Genomic DNA, 16,352 nt, shown 5'->3' on the forward strand with positions numbered 1-16,352 from the left:
TCCGAACAATGATAGTGTGTTGGAAATGATCAAAAAACGACACTTTGAAAAAGGCTATCCATGCGGTTTGAAAGCAATCATACAGTCTAATGTCGTATTGGAAGAGTACGAAAGGGCCATATACGGAGTAAAACAAACGGTGTACCCGTTAAAAATTATTGGACCGGTATCAGTTACCGTTCGAAAGTGGCTCATCGAATGATAAAGTAACCTTAACGAACGATGTGGCGGTTCAGTTAGAGAAACTAAAATCAGAAATTAAAAACCCTGGCAGTATACCCCAAAAGAAACATTGGTACAATTATGTGAACCATAACTTTGTTGTAAAAGACAAGATTCCAGGGCCTTTCTACGTATGGAAGTATGCCGAGAATAAACGTGTCATTTCCAGGCTCCTCAGAGGAGAACAAGTAACGCTATACTCCGATATTAGAAAGAGTTCACGAAAGATTTCTATCGTCAAATTGCCGAAAAATAATGATTAACTTCAAATTCGCTAACAAAACTGCTGAAGAAGATTTTTACAGCACAGAATTGATACCCTTTGTTCTGGAAATGGTACACTTAGTAAGTTCACATTATAGATGCGTCGATAAATTCCACGTGATTACGAACGACGAGCAGCGCTTTACTCGCATCAATACTCTTTGTCGCGAGGTAACGAGGTTGCTGATCTGGTGTACACTTTATGGATTGTTAAGCTCCTCGACCACAATAATTATGGTTTTGATTCATTGGCAACGTATGAGAATATGACCATCGATCTTGCGCTAGAAGGCGAAGGTAGGTACCACAATAATTCTGATCCAGAAATCATCAAGATCTGTAACGACGAAAATTTATCGAAATATTACAATGAGGACGAGACCGTATTGCGAATGACTCCTACGGAACTTTATAAAAGGGAAATTTTGCACGAGATCCCAGGGTTGGAGTCGCATACTGTGGAGCAGGAAAATCACCCGAGAAAACGACGGATTTTGGAAGATCGCGAATTCGAACGAGATATTAAAGAAGACAGATCCGCAACTTGTTGGGCCTGTGGCAATATGAAATCCTCACTCATATAAACAATATTTTTAATTTAATAGGAACTATTCTTCTGTTGTATCATGGTAATTATAATTATTACTGGATTCCTTGGTTGGTCATCAAAGATCAGTCAGTTATCGAGCGTACAGAAAATATGCTAAATGAATATTTTAATTTTAATTGAAATACAGATATTTTAAGTAAAAAATGTATTCCATATGAATATAATTACGATATAGTATAAAAATAGATGAATATTATGTTAGTTTACTCGAATCCTAAATGAAAACTTAGGTTCAACCCACGTAAAAATATTATATGAGATTTACATGAGATCTTATATTATATTATACTTACATACTACTCTTATACTAACATTTATTTATTGTATAATCTTTACTGCTTGTTTATTATTTATGTAACAGTGTTATCCGAGCTGTAATTATGCTCATATATGTGTATACATCAATTAATAATAATATAATAAAAATACACAAAAGTAAAAATAATAACTTTCAATACAAATTATACAAGTTGATACAAGTATTTCTCTTTCTGTACTTGAATAAAAATTATAATAATATATTTGATACCTTTTATACAATTTGAGTGTATTCATTTTAGCGTTTTAACAACAAAGTTGTAGATATTCTGACAAACAACATGAAGTTGATCACAAGCTATTAATTTATGAAAATTGCTTTTGTAAAAATCCAGCGAAAATTCTTAGAAAGCTTCTGCAAGAATCCAGGAATGTTGATCAACTAAATAAAGTTAGATGTAAATTACATTAAAATCAGATTAAGGTGATATAAAATAACTTTTTGGCAAAATAAGACTTCAATTAAATTGTTGCATATTAAATCAGGGGATCCGGCTACGAGGCGATTACAATTGGGATATTTGCGTGGACCTACACGATCGGTCAATGATCGACGATAGAGATGGCGCTTCGACGAATACGTCAGGGGGTCTGCGGAGGAAGAGGAGAGGGGAGGTTCGTTGCGGGGGTGCGCGAGCTAACGCAGCCTCAGTTCCGCAGCTTCAGTCAGGTCCCCGCCCGCCAACAAGGTGCTTGTATAGCCGTGCGACAATGAAAAACCAAGAAGACTCGTCCGATTTGAGCGTCGAAATTATAGCAGAGTTTCAAGTCGCGAACAATAACGCATCATTGCCAGCAGAACCGAAAAACGAGGCAGAAGACGCGGCAAAACCGGCTGCATTGAAGGAAGATATCACCCTGTATCTCAGCACGATCACGGCCATCGGCAGCATTTTCATCGCCTTGAGGCTTTTCATCATAAGACTTCAGAACTTTCCAAATTACGTCAAGTTCGCGCGCAAGATGAGCAGTCGCAAACACGGCACTGCTTCCACTGACCCGGCGCTATCCTCATTCAGACCCAACTGTCATCAGGCCGAGCTGCGAACCGGCAAAATACGACGAATCAACGTCAACAAGTGCCCCATGAAGAAGAAGAGGAGAAAGCTGAAGCTTCACATGTTCAAGTGCGAGCATCTGGCCAAACTGTTGCTGCTCGAAGCCTACGCCTCAACAACGCAAAGAGAGGAGGAAGAAATTTTCCAAACGATCACGGTGCAGGAGGGACTCGGTATCGGCCGGTTGATGTTGAAGATGATGAATCACGACGAACAGGCCGCCGTTGAAGAACTCGGCCGGAAAACCGTCGACTTTATGAAGCACATCATCGTCGAGATTGAAAATCATTATGTTCGAAATGGTTTTAAGCTCTAGGCAGTAGAGAGGACTTTTCATTTGCAATGTAACAGTGTCGTGTCTATTTGAGTTTTGTATTTTTATTTCCCGACTCGAGAGTGAAAATGTAGTATAGTTTTTGATATGGCATAATTGAGCGAAACGGTCGATTCTCGCGCGAGTGTGAGTTTGCGGGAATGACGCGATTGGAGAATCATAATATGCGTAAAATTGATATTTGTGCACGGAGCACGTTGAAGAAGGTATAGTTGTAATTGTATTTTATGTAACATGTGACGCGCTACGACTCTTGATAATTTTAAATGTGTGAAATCTCAACTATATATGTTTTGAAGCAGTTAATAAAGCAATTTGATTGGCTGAGACACAGATATCCGGTTTGAATATTGTTCCGATTTTAAACTTCTAACGTTATGAAAATTGGGCGCGCGTTGGATTTATAGCTATAGTATGTTAAATGTGTAATCGTATCCAGATTTTAAGCACGTCGTTAAGATATATTCCAATAAATATGTAAATTTTGTTACGTATTTGCAAGTTAAAATAAAATTCGAAAAAGCTAATTTATCTTTCGTCAGTCATTCATCAACTTTTCCACCATCACGCCATTTTTCCCATTATTTTTTTTTTTTTTTTTTTTTTTAATTATATTGTATTATCCATAAAAAATGCCCAATCTAAAATTGAATTTAAAATATTTAATTTAAAAAATGAAAATAAATTTAAAGCAATAGCGCGTACACAGCGAATAAAAGCATCGTATCCATTTAATCAATTATAAATTTGTTTGATGATTATTTACAACTAAATTTGCAAACAGCTAAAGTGCACAATCATCTAGAAGTTTTAATAAAACCCGATTTTACTAAACAGTCGGACTAAAACCTTAATCGTCTTATTGGCGGTAATCGTCGGCCAGGTCCAGGTAGCTATTCGTCCCTGATGACCTGCCGAATGTCTGTTAACTGTCTTTACGGCTGTTCCGTGGCTTTCTCAGCCATCATTCTAAATCGTTTGGGATGTACTGAATTTTTATGGCTGGTTTCTTTATTACTATACAGCTTGCTGTCGACTGTAATCCGTCGGATATCATAATCCTGCAGCCCTCGCGCATAAATTTATACAGCCAGGTTTGCAATAAACGTGCAGTTCTATTACAGCAGTATAATAAATCCAGCGCAGGACGCTATTTTGAGAGGCAATATACGAAACACGTGCTTCGTAACAATATAGAAAAATTTCTCGTATTTGAATATCGCGCCATATACTCGCCGCATGCATTGCAAAGGCAGCTTTATATACAGCGACGCCAGCGCCAGATTGTGTGTGCGTCCCTCCGCCCCCCTGCGTGTGTGTACTGCTGCTGCGGCTCTCGTCGTCGCGCGAGCACAACACTAGGCTCTTCCCGAGAGAGTCATATACAGCCAAAAAAAGGCTAAGTATATACATTATACACACACATATTCGAGTGACGAACGGGAACGAGTCTTCGCTCGGCCCAGACGCCCAGTGCGTGCGTGCGAGCAGTAAGCAGCAGCGAAGTGAGCGAGCCGAGGAAGCGACTGATCACAACACAGCGGCGCGGTTCCTGCGATACCGTATACTATAGAGCAGGTAAGCAAAGGTAAACTATGTGCAAAAAGTGTCCTTGCGAGTGTAAACAATCGTTGCGCGAGTCAAGCGTTTGGAGCTTAGGAGGTAAGCAGCTAGACTCCGAGCTTCCAGTCACTCGGCAGATACTCGTCGACTTCCTCTTCTATTACGTACACACCGTCCTGGTCTTTTCATCCGGAGCGATCATGTTTCGCACTCTGAGATGGTAGTGTTTCAACGCGCGCGACTCCTTTCCCTTTCACCCGCGATATCAACTCTCTCTCTCTCTCTCTCTCTCTCGCTCGCTCTCTCTCTCTCTCTCTCTCTCTCTCTCTCTCTCTCTCTCTCTCTCTCTCTCTATCTCCCTCTACACGGCTTTCATTTTCTCTTTTATTCTTTTTTACGCTGTCACCTATACTCGCGGAAGCATGGACTACTCGTAGGCGGACAGGAAGGTTTAAGCTGCCGTCTGGCTTTTTTGTTCCAGCAAGGAGCACGATCACTCGTCGTTCTACAGATTCCTACAAATGGAGAAAAATCACAAGAACACGGACTGCTACTTTTTCTACTACTCGACGTGCACCAAGGTAAGTTCCCTCGTGTCTTTTCCTCGGGAAAATTCGGGCTACGAACTCGTACTTTCGTCTGCCTGGACTTCTCGAGTCGGTTGGTAAGGTTAGGACGGCCATATTGTGTAAATATTTTTAGTTCGTTTTCTGCCTCCTATACTTAAGGCAATTCGTCACTTTTATCATTCTGCTATACTCCCTGCTGTTAATGTTGCTCAACGAGCTGCAAGTGATCCCAGTAATGATCTTTGAGAGAACTGTGGATCTGACTTTGATGCTGTAGCGTAGTCCCTAAAAATCTTGCAAGGGCTTTCATTGGGTTCTGATGAGTCATTTGTGTGTTTTAATCGACAGGGTGATAGCTGTGCTTACCGCCATGAAGCATCCGCACTGGGATGCGAGACCGTGTGCTCGTATTGGCAGCAGGGAAGCTGTCTCAATCAACATTGCAACTTCCGACACATGGATATTAAGGTGAGTTTATTGCTTGTATTTGTTAATCGATCATTGTTGAAACAGTGTTAATGAAATATTATAAACAGGATATTTGCGTGTAAAGGTACAGCAGGTCTGATAGTTTTGAAAATTCTAGGGTCATCCCCACCACTTTCATGTTTTCCAAGTATGGTAGCATTCAGTTTTGTTTCATAACCAAATTCCATATTCCTACTACTTATCTCAACACATGTTTGATAATTTTTCTTTCAAAACTGTTAAAGAATATTTTATCAATATTGGGTGCGTCTTAGTCATTGGAAAACTTTGTTTTATAAAAACAGCCTACAGTCTAATATTTTTATGATTTATTGACACGGATAGTGACTCGGATATATTACTCAGTGGATAATAATTGTAAATGGCACTTAGGCTGGTTTTATTCTTTTTAGTTTAACAAAACTGTTTGCGTAGTTTACTTGCTTTATGTTCATAAACTAAAGTGCTCAACTTTAATTTCAGAAAAATCGCAAAGTGATTCCTTGTTATTGGGAGAAATTTCCCACTGGTTGCAAGAAGCCACATTGCCCTTTCTTACATAGGCTCAATAGGAGTGGAGTTCCCAATCCTATCGAATCCGTAAAAGCAGGTTCTACACCAGCAAAGCCTGTCAATCAAGAATGGTCAAATCGTCAAGGTAACATTTTGAATCACATTTCATTTTTATTAAATAAGAGCATGTAGAAAACCGGATTAACAAAACCTCTGAGTCCGTTGAATAAAGAAAATTATATCCAATGGTAGATATTTATAAAAAAATATAATAACATGTTGTTTCTTTGGAAAGATGCAAAGTTCGATGGTAACAGTACCGAGTCGGAACAGGGCCGTGGCAGCAGCGAGGCCGGCAGCTTCATCGGCAGCCCGGTCGTCGATCCTCTCATCGTCAACTTTGAAGAAGGTATGAGGCTTTACTAGCCCCCGCGACCGTCCTTCAACTTGCACTACCTCGCGCCCGGCAGCCATCTCCCCCTAACGTCTAGTCTCCAGACGAGCCTGAACCTGCCCCCGCCTCAGGCCCAGCAGCCGCAAGGGCCTGGCTCCAGCCTTGCCATACCCAACAGCAGCAACCTCACCCTGCCATCGCGCTCTAACCTCGCGGCGAATCCGCAGTCTTCGCCGTGTCACCACCGCTCGCCCCTATCCTTTGCTCCTCCGCCACCGCCTCCGACGCAGCCGCCGCCGCCTCAACATCATCACCACCAACATCAACACCATCATCAGCAGCCGCCTCAGCTACTGCATAATGTCGCTGCAGCCGCGGCGGCCGCAGCCGCAGCAGCGGCTCACCACCATAGGGCGGCGCCGTCGCTCTCACCGCTGCAGCCGCCCCAACCCAGTCAACAGCCCAGTTCGCCGCTGTTGCAACGGCCTGCGGCCGCAGCCTCGTATTCCGGTATGCACACGCAGCAGGCTACTTCACAGGCGCAGGCGGCAGCATCGAGGTTCCCCTTCCCCTTATTCAGCTTCGCTTCCTACCGGAGGTTCTGATTCTGATTGATAGGTCGGTCGCCAATTATCTGAGAAATGATGAGAGAAAAAGTGTGTGTTCGGAGCGGTAGCTCCTTGATGATGTAATGCTACAACTCTTAGCGTTGTGTCTCCACTACGACTCAGAGAAATAGTTTCCTTGCAGTTCGTTAGCTTTTTTATCGCAAAAATAATGATGGCGTATATTTGCTTGAGTGAACTGCAAAGAAACTCTTTCGCCGCACAGCCACTGTATGGTTCATGAGATTGTAAGCCTTTGTTGGAAAAATTGCTAAAAAAAGATGCTCTTTGTACAGGAGCTCTTATTAATAAAATCTCGGCGTTTCGTCCCACCCTCAGATTGGCCAATCTGACAGTGGGACGAAATGCCGAGATTATTATTTTATTTTTGAGAGGTATGCCTGTTCAAGATCTCAAATTTTGAGAATAAACAGTGTCATAGCCTATTTAAAAATTAATTGTGCTCGTATAGACCGATAGAGTCATTTTAACATCTTTTGTAATTTTAAACGAGCGATACACTGAAAAAAAACAGTCGTTTCTGCTGTAAAGTCCGGTAGTTTTAACCGTTCTGCCAGCGTAACGACTGTTCAGTAAGGACAACCGTGTGCCACTGGTAGTTTTGGCGAGTCGCGACTCGTAAAATTGGTCGCTTACGCGGGACACCAGCAAAAACGACCGAACTGATTCTTTAAAACTGCTAAACTCTACGGTAATCTTGGCGAGTCTTCGTACAATGACGGATTACTGGTGCGAATTCAGTTAAAATGGCTGTGTTTTTTTTCAGTGTAGTCTCACAATATATATATATATATATATATATATATATATATATATATATATATATATATATATATATATATATATATATATATATATATATATATATATATATATATATATATATATATATATATATATATATATATATATATAATTAACAGCTCTTATTAACATTTATGTAGCTAAAGCAAACTCGTCTGATCTTGAGAGATTGATGATTTTAAATAAGTTACTAATTATAATATAGACTTCAAACTTCGTGGTTAACTTCCTGAAAATTGACATTGCTTTTTTCATATAATCTGGCTTAGATTATCTAATTTTTCAAGATAATATAGGTTTATGAACATTTACAGTCTTTATAACAAACATTCACGAGTTCATAGCTTGTCTTCTTTTTTTCTATTCTTTTTGTAGTATGGTTAAGTTAATTTATATTTAAGACTGCTCTCACGCATGGACTTTAAAATTGTTCTATTCAAGTAACTTGACGCGCACTGATGAGAGGCACTTTCTTTGAGATGCTGTGAAAACCAGATTGGCTATACTTAAAAACATATTTTCTATTCACGCTAATGTAAAATTTCATCGGGAATGTATAGCACCATATCTATTACAAAAACGAGCAAAAATCTTGTTTAGAGTAAAATAGTCCAGACTTCGGAGCTCTCTTAACTAATCTAAGACATAACTACTTGACACTTTGTACACAGGGATGAACAATGCAATACTTAAAGTCGATTATAAAATAATAAAAAAAAGGAACAAAAAGAATTGATAAAATAAGAGAGAATTTGGTTCTGGCTATCTTGTAAAAACATAATGATACTGTAACGAGTCGGCACGTCTCACTCAAGTGTTTTTAAAAAAACTTTTCAGGAGACGGTATGTCCAAACTTTACCTGTGAATAATCCTCTCGTGGGCTGTTAGGTGGAGCAGTAAAAGTTTTCGTGTCGGAACGAAGAGAAATAGCCATGGCTCGACAGAAAATCACTGCACACTGCACGCTTACATTCACCGGGACGCTTGAACCTGTTGTTTTTTTTTCTTTATAATAATTTTTGTTTGTACTCTTCACGCCTCCGCTTTTTTCTGTATACCGCTAGTCTTTCTCATTGTTACGTTAGTAAAAATATTAACTTTTTACTCAGTTGAATCTCGCATAGCAGATGCATATTTATAACGATCTGTTCTCTTGCATGTTGACTGCAATGGCTGACAAATGTACACGCTCGAGCGCATGATTTCCAAATTTCCAAAAACACGAAATTCAACTGTCGGTGATTTTTGTTTATTCTTCATTTTCGTTATTATTGTTTAATGCAAGCCAAACGAATCACACGGAAATACGCTTATGTACGTTTATTATAACTTTTTTATATGTTCTACATAATTTTTTATATAAATTTTTTCGTTTTTGTTTTAAAGAAAACAAATACACATAGTCTGCCGTACGGGGCCAGACTTTAGAAAACATACGTGCTCAACCGTCATTGAAAATTTATATAAATGTAGCACACGACGCGAAACAAATAATGAAATGATACGAAATCCCAGACGCTTGCGATTTTAACTCGTTACGCGTAAAAGTAAAAAATAAGAATAATAATGCCTTCATATGTTTTGGCTTTGCGTGAGAAATATCTGTTTGATAAAAAACAAAAACGAATAAAAAAATCGAGGTGGTTCCGAGGGCTAAAAAAATAAACGATTGAGCCACAGGGAAGCTTTCAATATTACAAAAGTTACATAGGCCTACGGTAACGCGCGCTCGGTTATAGAATTATCAACAGTTTCGCTCGCCGGTTATACAAGAATAAGGTCAAATAACTTTTCTTGTTCATAGGCTCGCCAAGCCCGTTAATTTAATGAAGTCGCGATTCATTTTATTTGTTAAATCATAGAATTTTTACTATTTTTTTTGTAAGCTTTAAATCATTGCGTAGCTTATGCATCACAAGCTACACTAGATTCTTAATTTTTCGTCGATAAGAAAAAACTTTGGCTTTACTCTTTCGAAATAGACGGCGGGTTAACAATAATGAAGTTCACATACGTAATAAATATTCGGGAACTCAAGTTTCCGTGAAGTACAGGAATAATCGCTTAACTCACCTTCACATGCTTTATATATATATATATATATATATATATATATTAACAAAGAAAACCATCGATATTTATACACATATACAAGAGCACTCACATACACTCACACGTAAAAAGACTCGTCGAGTTTTTATATTTTCGAGTTGAGCCACTCGGTCTCGAGGAACCACGGCTTTTAAATGGCATTTGATCCCTATTTCTTGCAAGTTATAATATAATAGTAAAAATGAAGGGGAAATTCGTTAAGAGACCCTTCTCGAGTTTAACGCATAACGAATAATCATGATAATTATATAGAACAAGCGAAGGACGCATAAAATGATAAGATAAATTTATACAGAACATAAGCGAAATTTTACATGTTATTAATTTCTATTTCTTAAATATTCTTTATTTAAACAAAGAAATAGAATGAAAAAAAATGAATAAGTATGCCTCGTCAAAAATTACTCGAAAAGAAAATATGAATAGCTTTAAGTTGCGGCAAGAAACATCGTCTATAATGGAACGTATCCGAGGCAGTTTTCAGGGGAAAGATACAAAATACAGTAGAAGTGAAGGATGGTAGAAGTAAAAAAAGAAAAAGAAAATTAACGTAAATTGCAAGAATAATTATAGAAAAGACAAAAGAGTGAAGGATCGTATGTAATACCGTTTACTGTAAAAAAGAAAATGCCGAGCGTTGCATTTACAGAATGCAGAGTAAAAGAGGAATGAACTCATGAAGTTTTTTTTTAATAGAAAATAAAATGATTGACGAAAAATAAACGTCAAAGAGCGATAATTGATTGCGTGAAATAAAAGAAAATGAAAATTCCGTTATCATGCGTTAGCTATATAAAACAATGAAAAAAAATAGTATATTATGAAATACATATATAAACACGATACACACATGTACACGAAGAAAGAAAATTAAACTAAGTAAAATGTGTGCGAAATATAAAAAAAACAAAAAAATTAAAAAAATAAAATAAGCTAGAAATCTGAAAAAGAGACGCAACGAGAATAAACAGATTATAGAATTACGTGTATTTAAACTACTAATGATATATATATATATATATATATATATATATATATATATATATATATATATATATATATATATTATATATATATATATATATATATATATATATATATATATATATATATATATATATATATATATATATATATATAATATATATATATATATATATATATATATATATATATATATTATATATATATATATATAATATATATATATATATATATATATATATATATATATATATATATATATATATATATATATATATATATATATTTGTAATCGAAAGGGCTATTGTGTCTCTGTGTAAGCTACTGAAATTTGCTGCGTATCGATTACTCGGTGGACTTTTTTCTCGATCAAGAAAAAAGAACCAATATAAAAAAAATTAATTGATACATCAGCGAGTGCCGCAGAGATGCCTATCTAGCTTTTTATTTAAATTTGATGTCTGGAATTTTCTTGCGTGTGTTTTCAATTTTTTTTGCTTGTTCGAGTTTTCGCCTCTTGAGGTCGATACGCCGGGGATTTCGCTCCAATTAATTAGCCGATATTCGTATTCTTAAAAAAAAAAGAAATAGCTCGAGAATACTAGAATAGAGGGTTCGTAAAGTGAATCACCGGAATGAACTACAAAATGATAAAAAAAATAGGGTAATAATTACTTTTGTTCATGAAAAGAATGAGAAAGAAATAATACAACTCTCACGATTGCGTATTAAAATAACAATACTACTAATAAAACAAAGTAATAAAAAGGAATGATTGTTCCTTAACCGATATAAAAAATAAGATAAACGAGAGGTGCACTTATTGTTTTTAGGAATTACTATAAAAATAAAAGTGGATAATGATAAACTGTAATCGAATAATCGAATCACTTCTTCGTAAATCATCTTAGCGAAACTACAAAAAAATGCGTTTGTACATAAAACAGAAATAAAAATAGAAAATGAAATGAAATAAGATGGCGAAGAGGAAAATTTAGAACGCAAATGTGTGAGGTCAAAGTTTTAAAAGAGAAGCTGTTGTGTGATTGCATACCTATAAGGAACACAGATATAGGCTTGTCTTTTGCAGCTTCGACTTATATCAAGCTATATTCAGGCGATAAAAAAAAGAAAAATCCTAGTTTGACTCATCCGCGAGACGTATCAGAAAATAATAATTAAATAAATACGATGCAAATAAAATTAAAACAAAAAATAATAATGATAAATCATGAAAACGATTTGTAACTAGAAATGTTAGACTAATGAAGTTGAATCCTCATCTTTGAATTTGTTTGTTATGTCTTGTTTAATTTTTTTTTATTTGCATTTTGTTCGTTAAAGTTTTTGCATTTACAATTTAATCGTCGAATGACATTCTCCCGTATTTTTGTGAAGCGTTTCGTTTGATTAGTTTTTTCCCTTACGCAACTTCCGCAACGATAGCGAAAACGAAAAAGCTCTAAAGTACTATCATGTTATATTATGACCATACGAGAAAGAGAATTTTGTAGTCAATTGTTTTTTTCCTTTCTCCGATATATACGAAGCACACTCCCCCCTACGAATGTCGAAAATATTGTGTTCTTGTACACCCTTTAAGGCGAATCTTTTCTTTGCATCATCACTCTGACGAGACAAGTGTTGTGAAGCCTCTGCATTAGCCGTTGCATCCATCAGTCAAAGGCATTATATTGACATTATTTATAGGCAATATTCGATTGAACGTTACTCGCATATGTTGAATTTCATATTAAATTGAGCAGAATTTATTGGAAAAGGCATAAAATCAGTTGTATGCAATCAGAACTTTTTATAAATCTGATTTGTTGGTCTATGTCGTTCCATAATGCTACAATATTTCCAAATACTGCAACGTTATAACAATATAAGTAAACTCTGATTTTTATGTTCATCCATATAGAATGTGCAAACTGCAAGATCAATCAAGTTGGTCCAATGATTAATGCAAAGGTTTTTGACGAATTGATTCTTCTGTATAAGAAATGCATATAGATATATAAATATATAAATACATTATATATTATCCAGAAAAAGGATAAAAAAGACAAAGTAAAAAAAAACATAAAAAATATGCTAATAAGCTAATGCGTATACTTATATGATCGATGTATAAGCTAATGGAAATCGATAAATTTCATCGAAAATATTTGGATTTCAATAAACTTGATACTTCGAAAAAAATAACATTTTGCAAAGCTACGGTTGACATGGACGAGGAATATGACACATTTGATAAGTTGCATACATCAGTTTTTCTTTTCTTCTCTTTTCCTCGCTGTGTTAATCTTCGAACTTTGCTCTTATGATTTCTTTCTCACTGCACACCTTAAACAATAAATGCCACAAACCAAATCAAAATTAAATAATTCCATCCTGTCCCCTTGAATATCAGTCAAAAACAGAGTGGTACGACAATTTCCAATATATTTATTTAAAATACTATTTGCCATAGTTGTAAAAATTTAATTTAAGAAGACAAAAAGTGGTTACACAATATTGTAATATTGGAGGATCTCAAGATAGCCGAAAGTGACGTTGTACCCCTTTAAGAAAACTGAAAGCTTAGAGACCCATCAAAGCCCACTAGTGCTAGTTTGCCTGGTTCCGTCGAGACTGAAGAAAGGACTGCTCGAAATGTCACGTGTAAAATCTCTCCATATCCTTACAGAAGCCAAACATCTCCAAACAATATCTAACCACGCATTGAAACTAATAAAAAGCCCACGCCAATTAGCATTAATGTAATAAAAATCTCAAGAGAGAAAGCCCGAAAAGTAAAAGCGAGAGAAGAGAGCAAACCCAAAGCGAAAAAGACGTTGCTTCAGTCACACAGAAAAAAATCCATCAATTTTGTTCTTCGTTGTTGTGTTTGCAGAATCGGACAGTGAGAGCGCACCGTCTCCAACCAAGAACCTCCGCAATCGGATATCATCTTGCAAGACTTACGAGGAGATCAGACTGGAGGAGATACAAGCTGAGAGCGCGGCCTTCTACTCGTACGTATTGAGCGAAGATTACCAAAACTCATCATCTCCAGCTGCAGGTGGTGGAAAAATCAAGAAACAGTCGAGCTCTAGAAATCTACGCCTCGCCACTGGGGACAGTATTTATGGACGAGAGAAAAAGAGCGAAAAAGAGAAGCAAGATTCGGACGAGCTGAACTTTGAGGTACTGAGCCTGGCGGAGATTCGCAGGAGGAGGAGCGAAAAAAAGGCAGAGCTAAACAAGAAAGAGGAGCAGGAAGAGGTTTTCTTAAAGGATGCTGTCAAGGCTCTTGACGAACTCAAGTCTGATGTGGAAATTACAGAGACCACTACTACGATCACGGTGACAAGGAAAAAGAGGAGCTTTTATGATGTGCAATCCAACGACAGCGAGGACAGCGCGAAGAAAGCTCGGATGCAAACTGTGGTAGGAAAAGCGCCACCGATCAAGTTGAGAAGGCGCAGGATAACCAGTATTTCCAAGGAGGATGACAATGCTGCCGAGACTCGAAAGGAAGAGGAAGAACGAAAAGCCAAGGAGAGACTAGCAGAGGAAAGCAAGGACAACGTAGATAGTTCTAGCTCTGCCAGGGGACAGAGCGTCGAGGTGAGGGTATGCGATAGCAGCACCGATGACAACCAATCTACCGAGTCACTCGAGGAAAAGGATAAAAAAGACAAGTCCATAACGGAGAGTCTCGACGACAGCTTGGACAAGCCGTTGGACGTCTGTGACAGCGCAGTGAAGCTGGACGATAAAGGTAGACTGCCGTCGATTGATGCCGAAGACGACATCCTCAAGGATATCGATGCTCTTCTCACGGATGAATCAGTTTCGTGAAATTCTCCGCTTCTGCGCCTTGCTAAAAGATGCCTGAGTCGTATGCGTTTATTCGTTTTGTTATAAGCTGTAAAGAGAAGTAGAGTGTTATGTTGCCGAGAAGAACTTTTCTTCGTCGCGTTCAGATCTCGTTGCAATCAAAGTCCTTTTTAGCCATTTTTAGATCTCTTCGGATTTATGATTAACTTGATTTAAACGTATGCAATAATTATTGTTATTTATTCACCTATAGGTAAGTGTTTGGAGCTGTTTTTAATCAAAAGTCCGCACAGGAGGTATTTCGACTTCAGAGTTAATGAAAATTTCCTATAATTTAGCTCTTTAACCATCTAGATGTAGAATTGTAGATGTTTCGAAGAAAGTATAGACTAATAGTTTCTTATGCCCCGATCAAAGTATTCTTTTCTCGCGCGTTGTTTCGTCAACTAAGAGTTTTATAAAGAGATTTTAAATAAAGATGAAACTATCAAAATCGTGTATTCTTAAATGATCAAATGTACAAATCGCTAAAGAAACAAATATATAATTGTTACATTTTTAAAGTATATAAATCTTGTACTTTATTTCTCCCCTAATCCTGTGACTAATACATTAGAGGTAAGATTGCATCAGCAGTGCAAAGGGTCAAGAAAGCTGCGAATAATATTGTGGTTCAATCACACTATAATTTATTTCAAATATATAATAAACATACGATAAAATGATACCTGGCCTAAGAGAAATCACAATTGTCTTTATTTCGCCACTTATATTCTTTTCTTTATTCTCTCTTTGCTTAAATTTAAAGTTGCACCGGATGTAAATTAGAAGTTTATCTCGGTAAATACTAAGGATTAGCATCAACTATATTTATATACATATATATTCATATGTATGCATATATAAATGACTGCCGATACTTTTTTTACGGTATGCACATTAACAAACGTCCATGGGTTCCACCTCCATTCGTTACACGAATATAAATAATATTGGCAATATCGACTTAGAAACTATTTTTTTTCTTTATTCATTTTATTTAGTTATTCTATACGCGTCTATAAGGGAGTGTGATAAAACGATGTGGGTAAGAAAGGCGATGGTGTTTCTACTCGTCGCAAATAATATTAATGAGAATAACAGAAAAAAGATGCATTGTGTCGAGCAGTATACCTTCTCAAGCCTTTCTAAATCCAAGCTCAAAACCAACATCACGTATAAAATCCCTTCTGAAATATATTATAATATGTTAAAAAAGAAACCACTATGCGATTGTGTGTTTATTAATCTTTAAATAATTAGTAAAGCAGTAACTTTTTTACTTTTACAAAATATACAGACATGACATACTAACGTTCACCATATTTATATATTTATATAATATTATCGAGTCGCGAGTTATTTTACAAGTCAAGAATTTAAAATTTACGACGCAAAAAATTTAAACGCTTTATACAGTTTTATTCTTCTTCAAAATTTTCAACGTCAATAAATCAAATCCTCGATAAAGAAACGCTTAAACTTACGACTCAAGAAAAATGAGTATCGGTGGAAATCAATTAACGCATAATATAATAATATCGATAAAAATATTAACCTCGGGATTTGTACCAACGTGTGCCGCTGGGGCTTGAATATAATCATACATGCTTTTTCTAACTAAATTACATACACATTGGCCGAC

At 36.6% G+C, this 16,352-nt stretch overlaps 3 protein-coding genes across 11 annotated transcripts in view; 2 read left to right on the plus strand and 1 right to left on the minus strand.

Moving 5' to 3' along the window:
- Window positions 1-1,714: 1,714 nt before the first annotated feature.
- Window positions 1,715-3,333, plus strand: LOC100679748. The gene is made up of 2 exons (XM_003426717.3): window positions 1,715-1,838; window positions 1,901-3,333. The coding sequence occupies exon 2, from the start codon at window positions 1,961-1,963 to the stop codon at window positions 2,786-2,788; it is 828 nt and encodes a 275-aa protein (XP_003426765.1). The 5' UTR covers window positions 1,715-1,838; window positions 1,901-1,960; the 3' UTR covers window positions 2,789-3,333.
- A 764-nt stretch (window positions 3,334-4,097) lies between these two features.
- Window positions 4,098-15,234, plus strand: LOC100116995 (zinc finger CCCH domain-containing protein 11A). Of its 3 annotated transcripts, none has more exons than XM_031925660.2 (6): window positions 4,098-4,384; window positions 4,851-4,950; window positions 5,287-5,406; window positions 5,890-6,064; window positions 6,215-6,328; window positions 13,740-15,234. In XM_031925660.2, exons 2-6 carry the CDS (start codon window positions 4,891-4,893, stop codon window positions 14,687-14,689), a joined length of 1,419 nt encoding a protein of 472 aa, XP_031781520.1. In that variant the 5' UTR covers window positions 4,098-4,384; window positions 4,851-4,890; the 3' UTR covers window positions 14,690-15,234. The 3 variants fall into 3 exon arrangements, with proteins under 3 accessions (XP_031781520.1, XP_031781518.1, XP_031781521.1); XM_031925658.2 differs by lacking the exon at window positions 4,098-4,384 and adding an exon at window positions 4,401-4,589 and having other exon boundaries at window positions 13,740-15,082; XM_031925661.2 differs by lacking the exon at window positions 4,098-4,384 and adding an exon at window positions 4,487-4,589 and having other exon boundaries at window positions 4,791-4,950; window positions 13,740-15,082.
- Window positions 15,235-15,334: 100 nt separating this feature from the next.
- The window catches only part of LOC100116958 (paired box protein Pax-6), a 128,476-nt gene continuing 127,458 nt past the window's right edge, over window positions 15,335-16,352 (minus strand). For 6 of the 7 annotated variants that reach the window (XR_004226981.2, XM_031925657.2, XM_031925656.2 and 3 more), the window contains one exon: window positions 15,341-16,352. This exon is cut by the window's right edge and continues 754 nt beyond it. The gene's annotated coding sequence lies outside the window, so the exon portion shown is untranslated. The other variant, XM_016983856.2, reaches the window with a different exon arrangement.

Source organism: Nasonia vitripennis, assembly GCF_009193385.2.
Source record: "Nasonia vitripennis strain AsymCx chromosome 3 unlocalized genomic scaffold, Nvit_psr_1.1 chr3_random0004, whole genome shotgun sequence".
In the NCBI taxonomy this organism is placed as follows: Eukaryota; Metazoa; Arthropoda; class Insecta; order Hymenoptera; family Pteromalidae; genus Nasonia; species Nasonia vitripennis.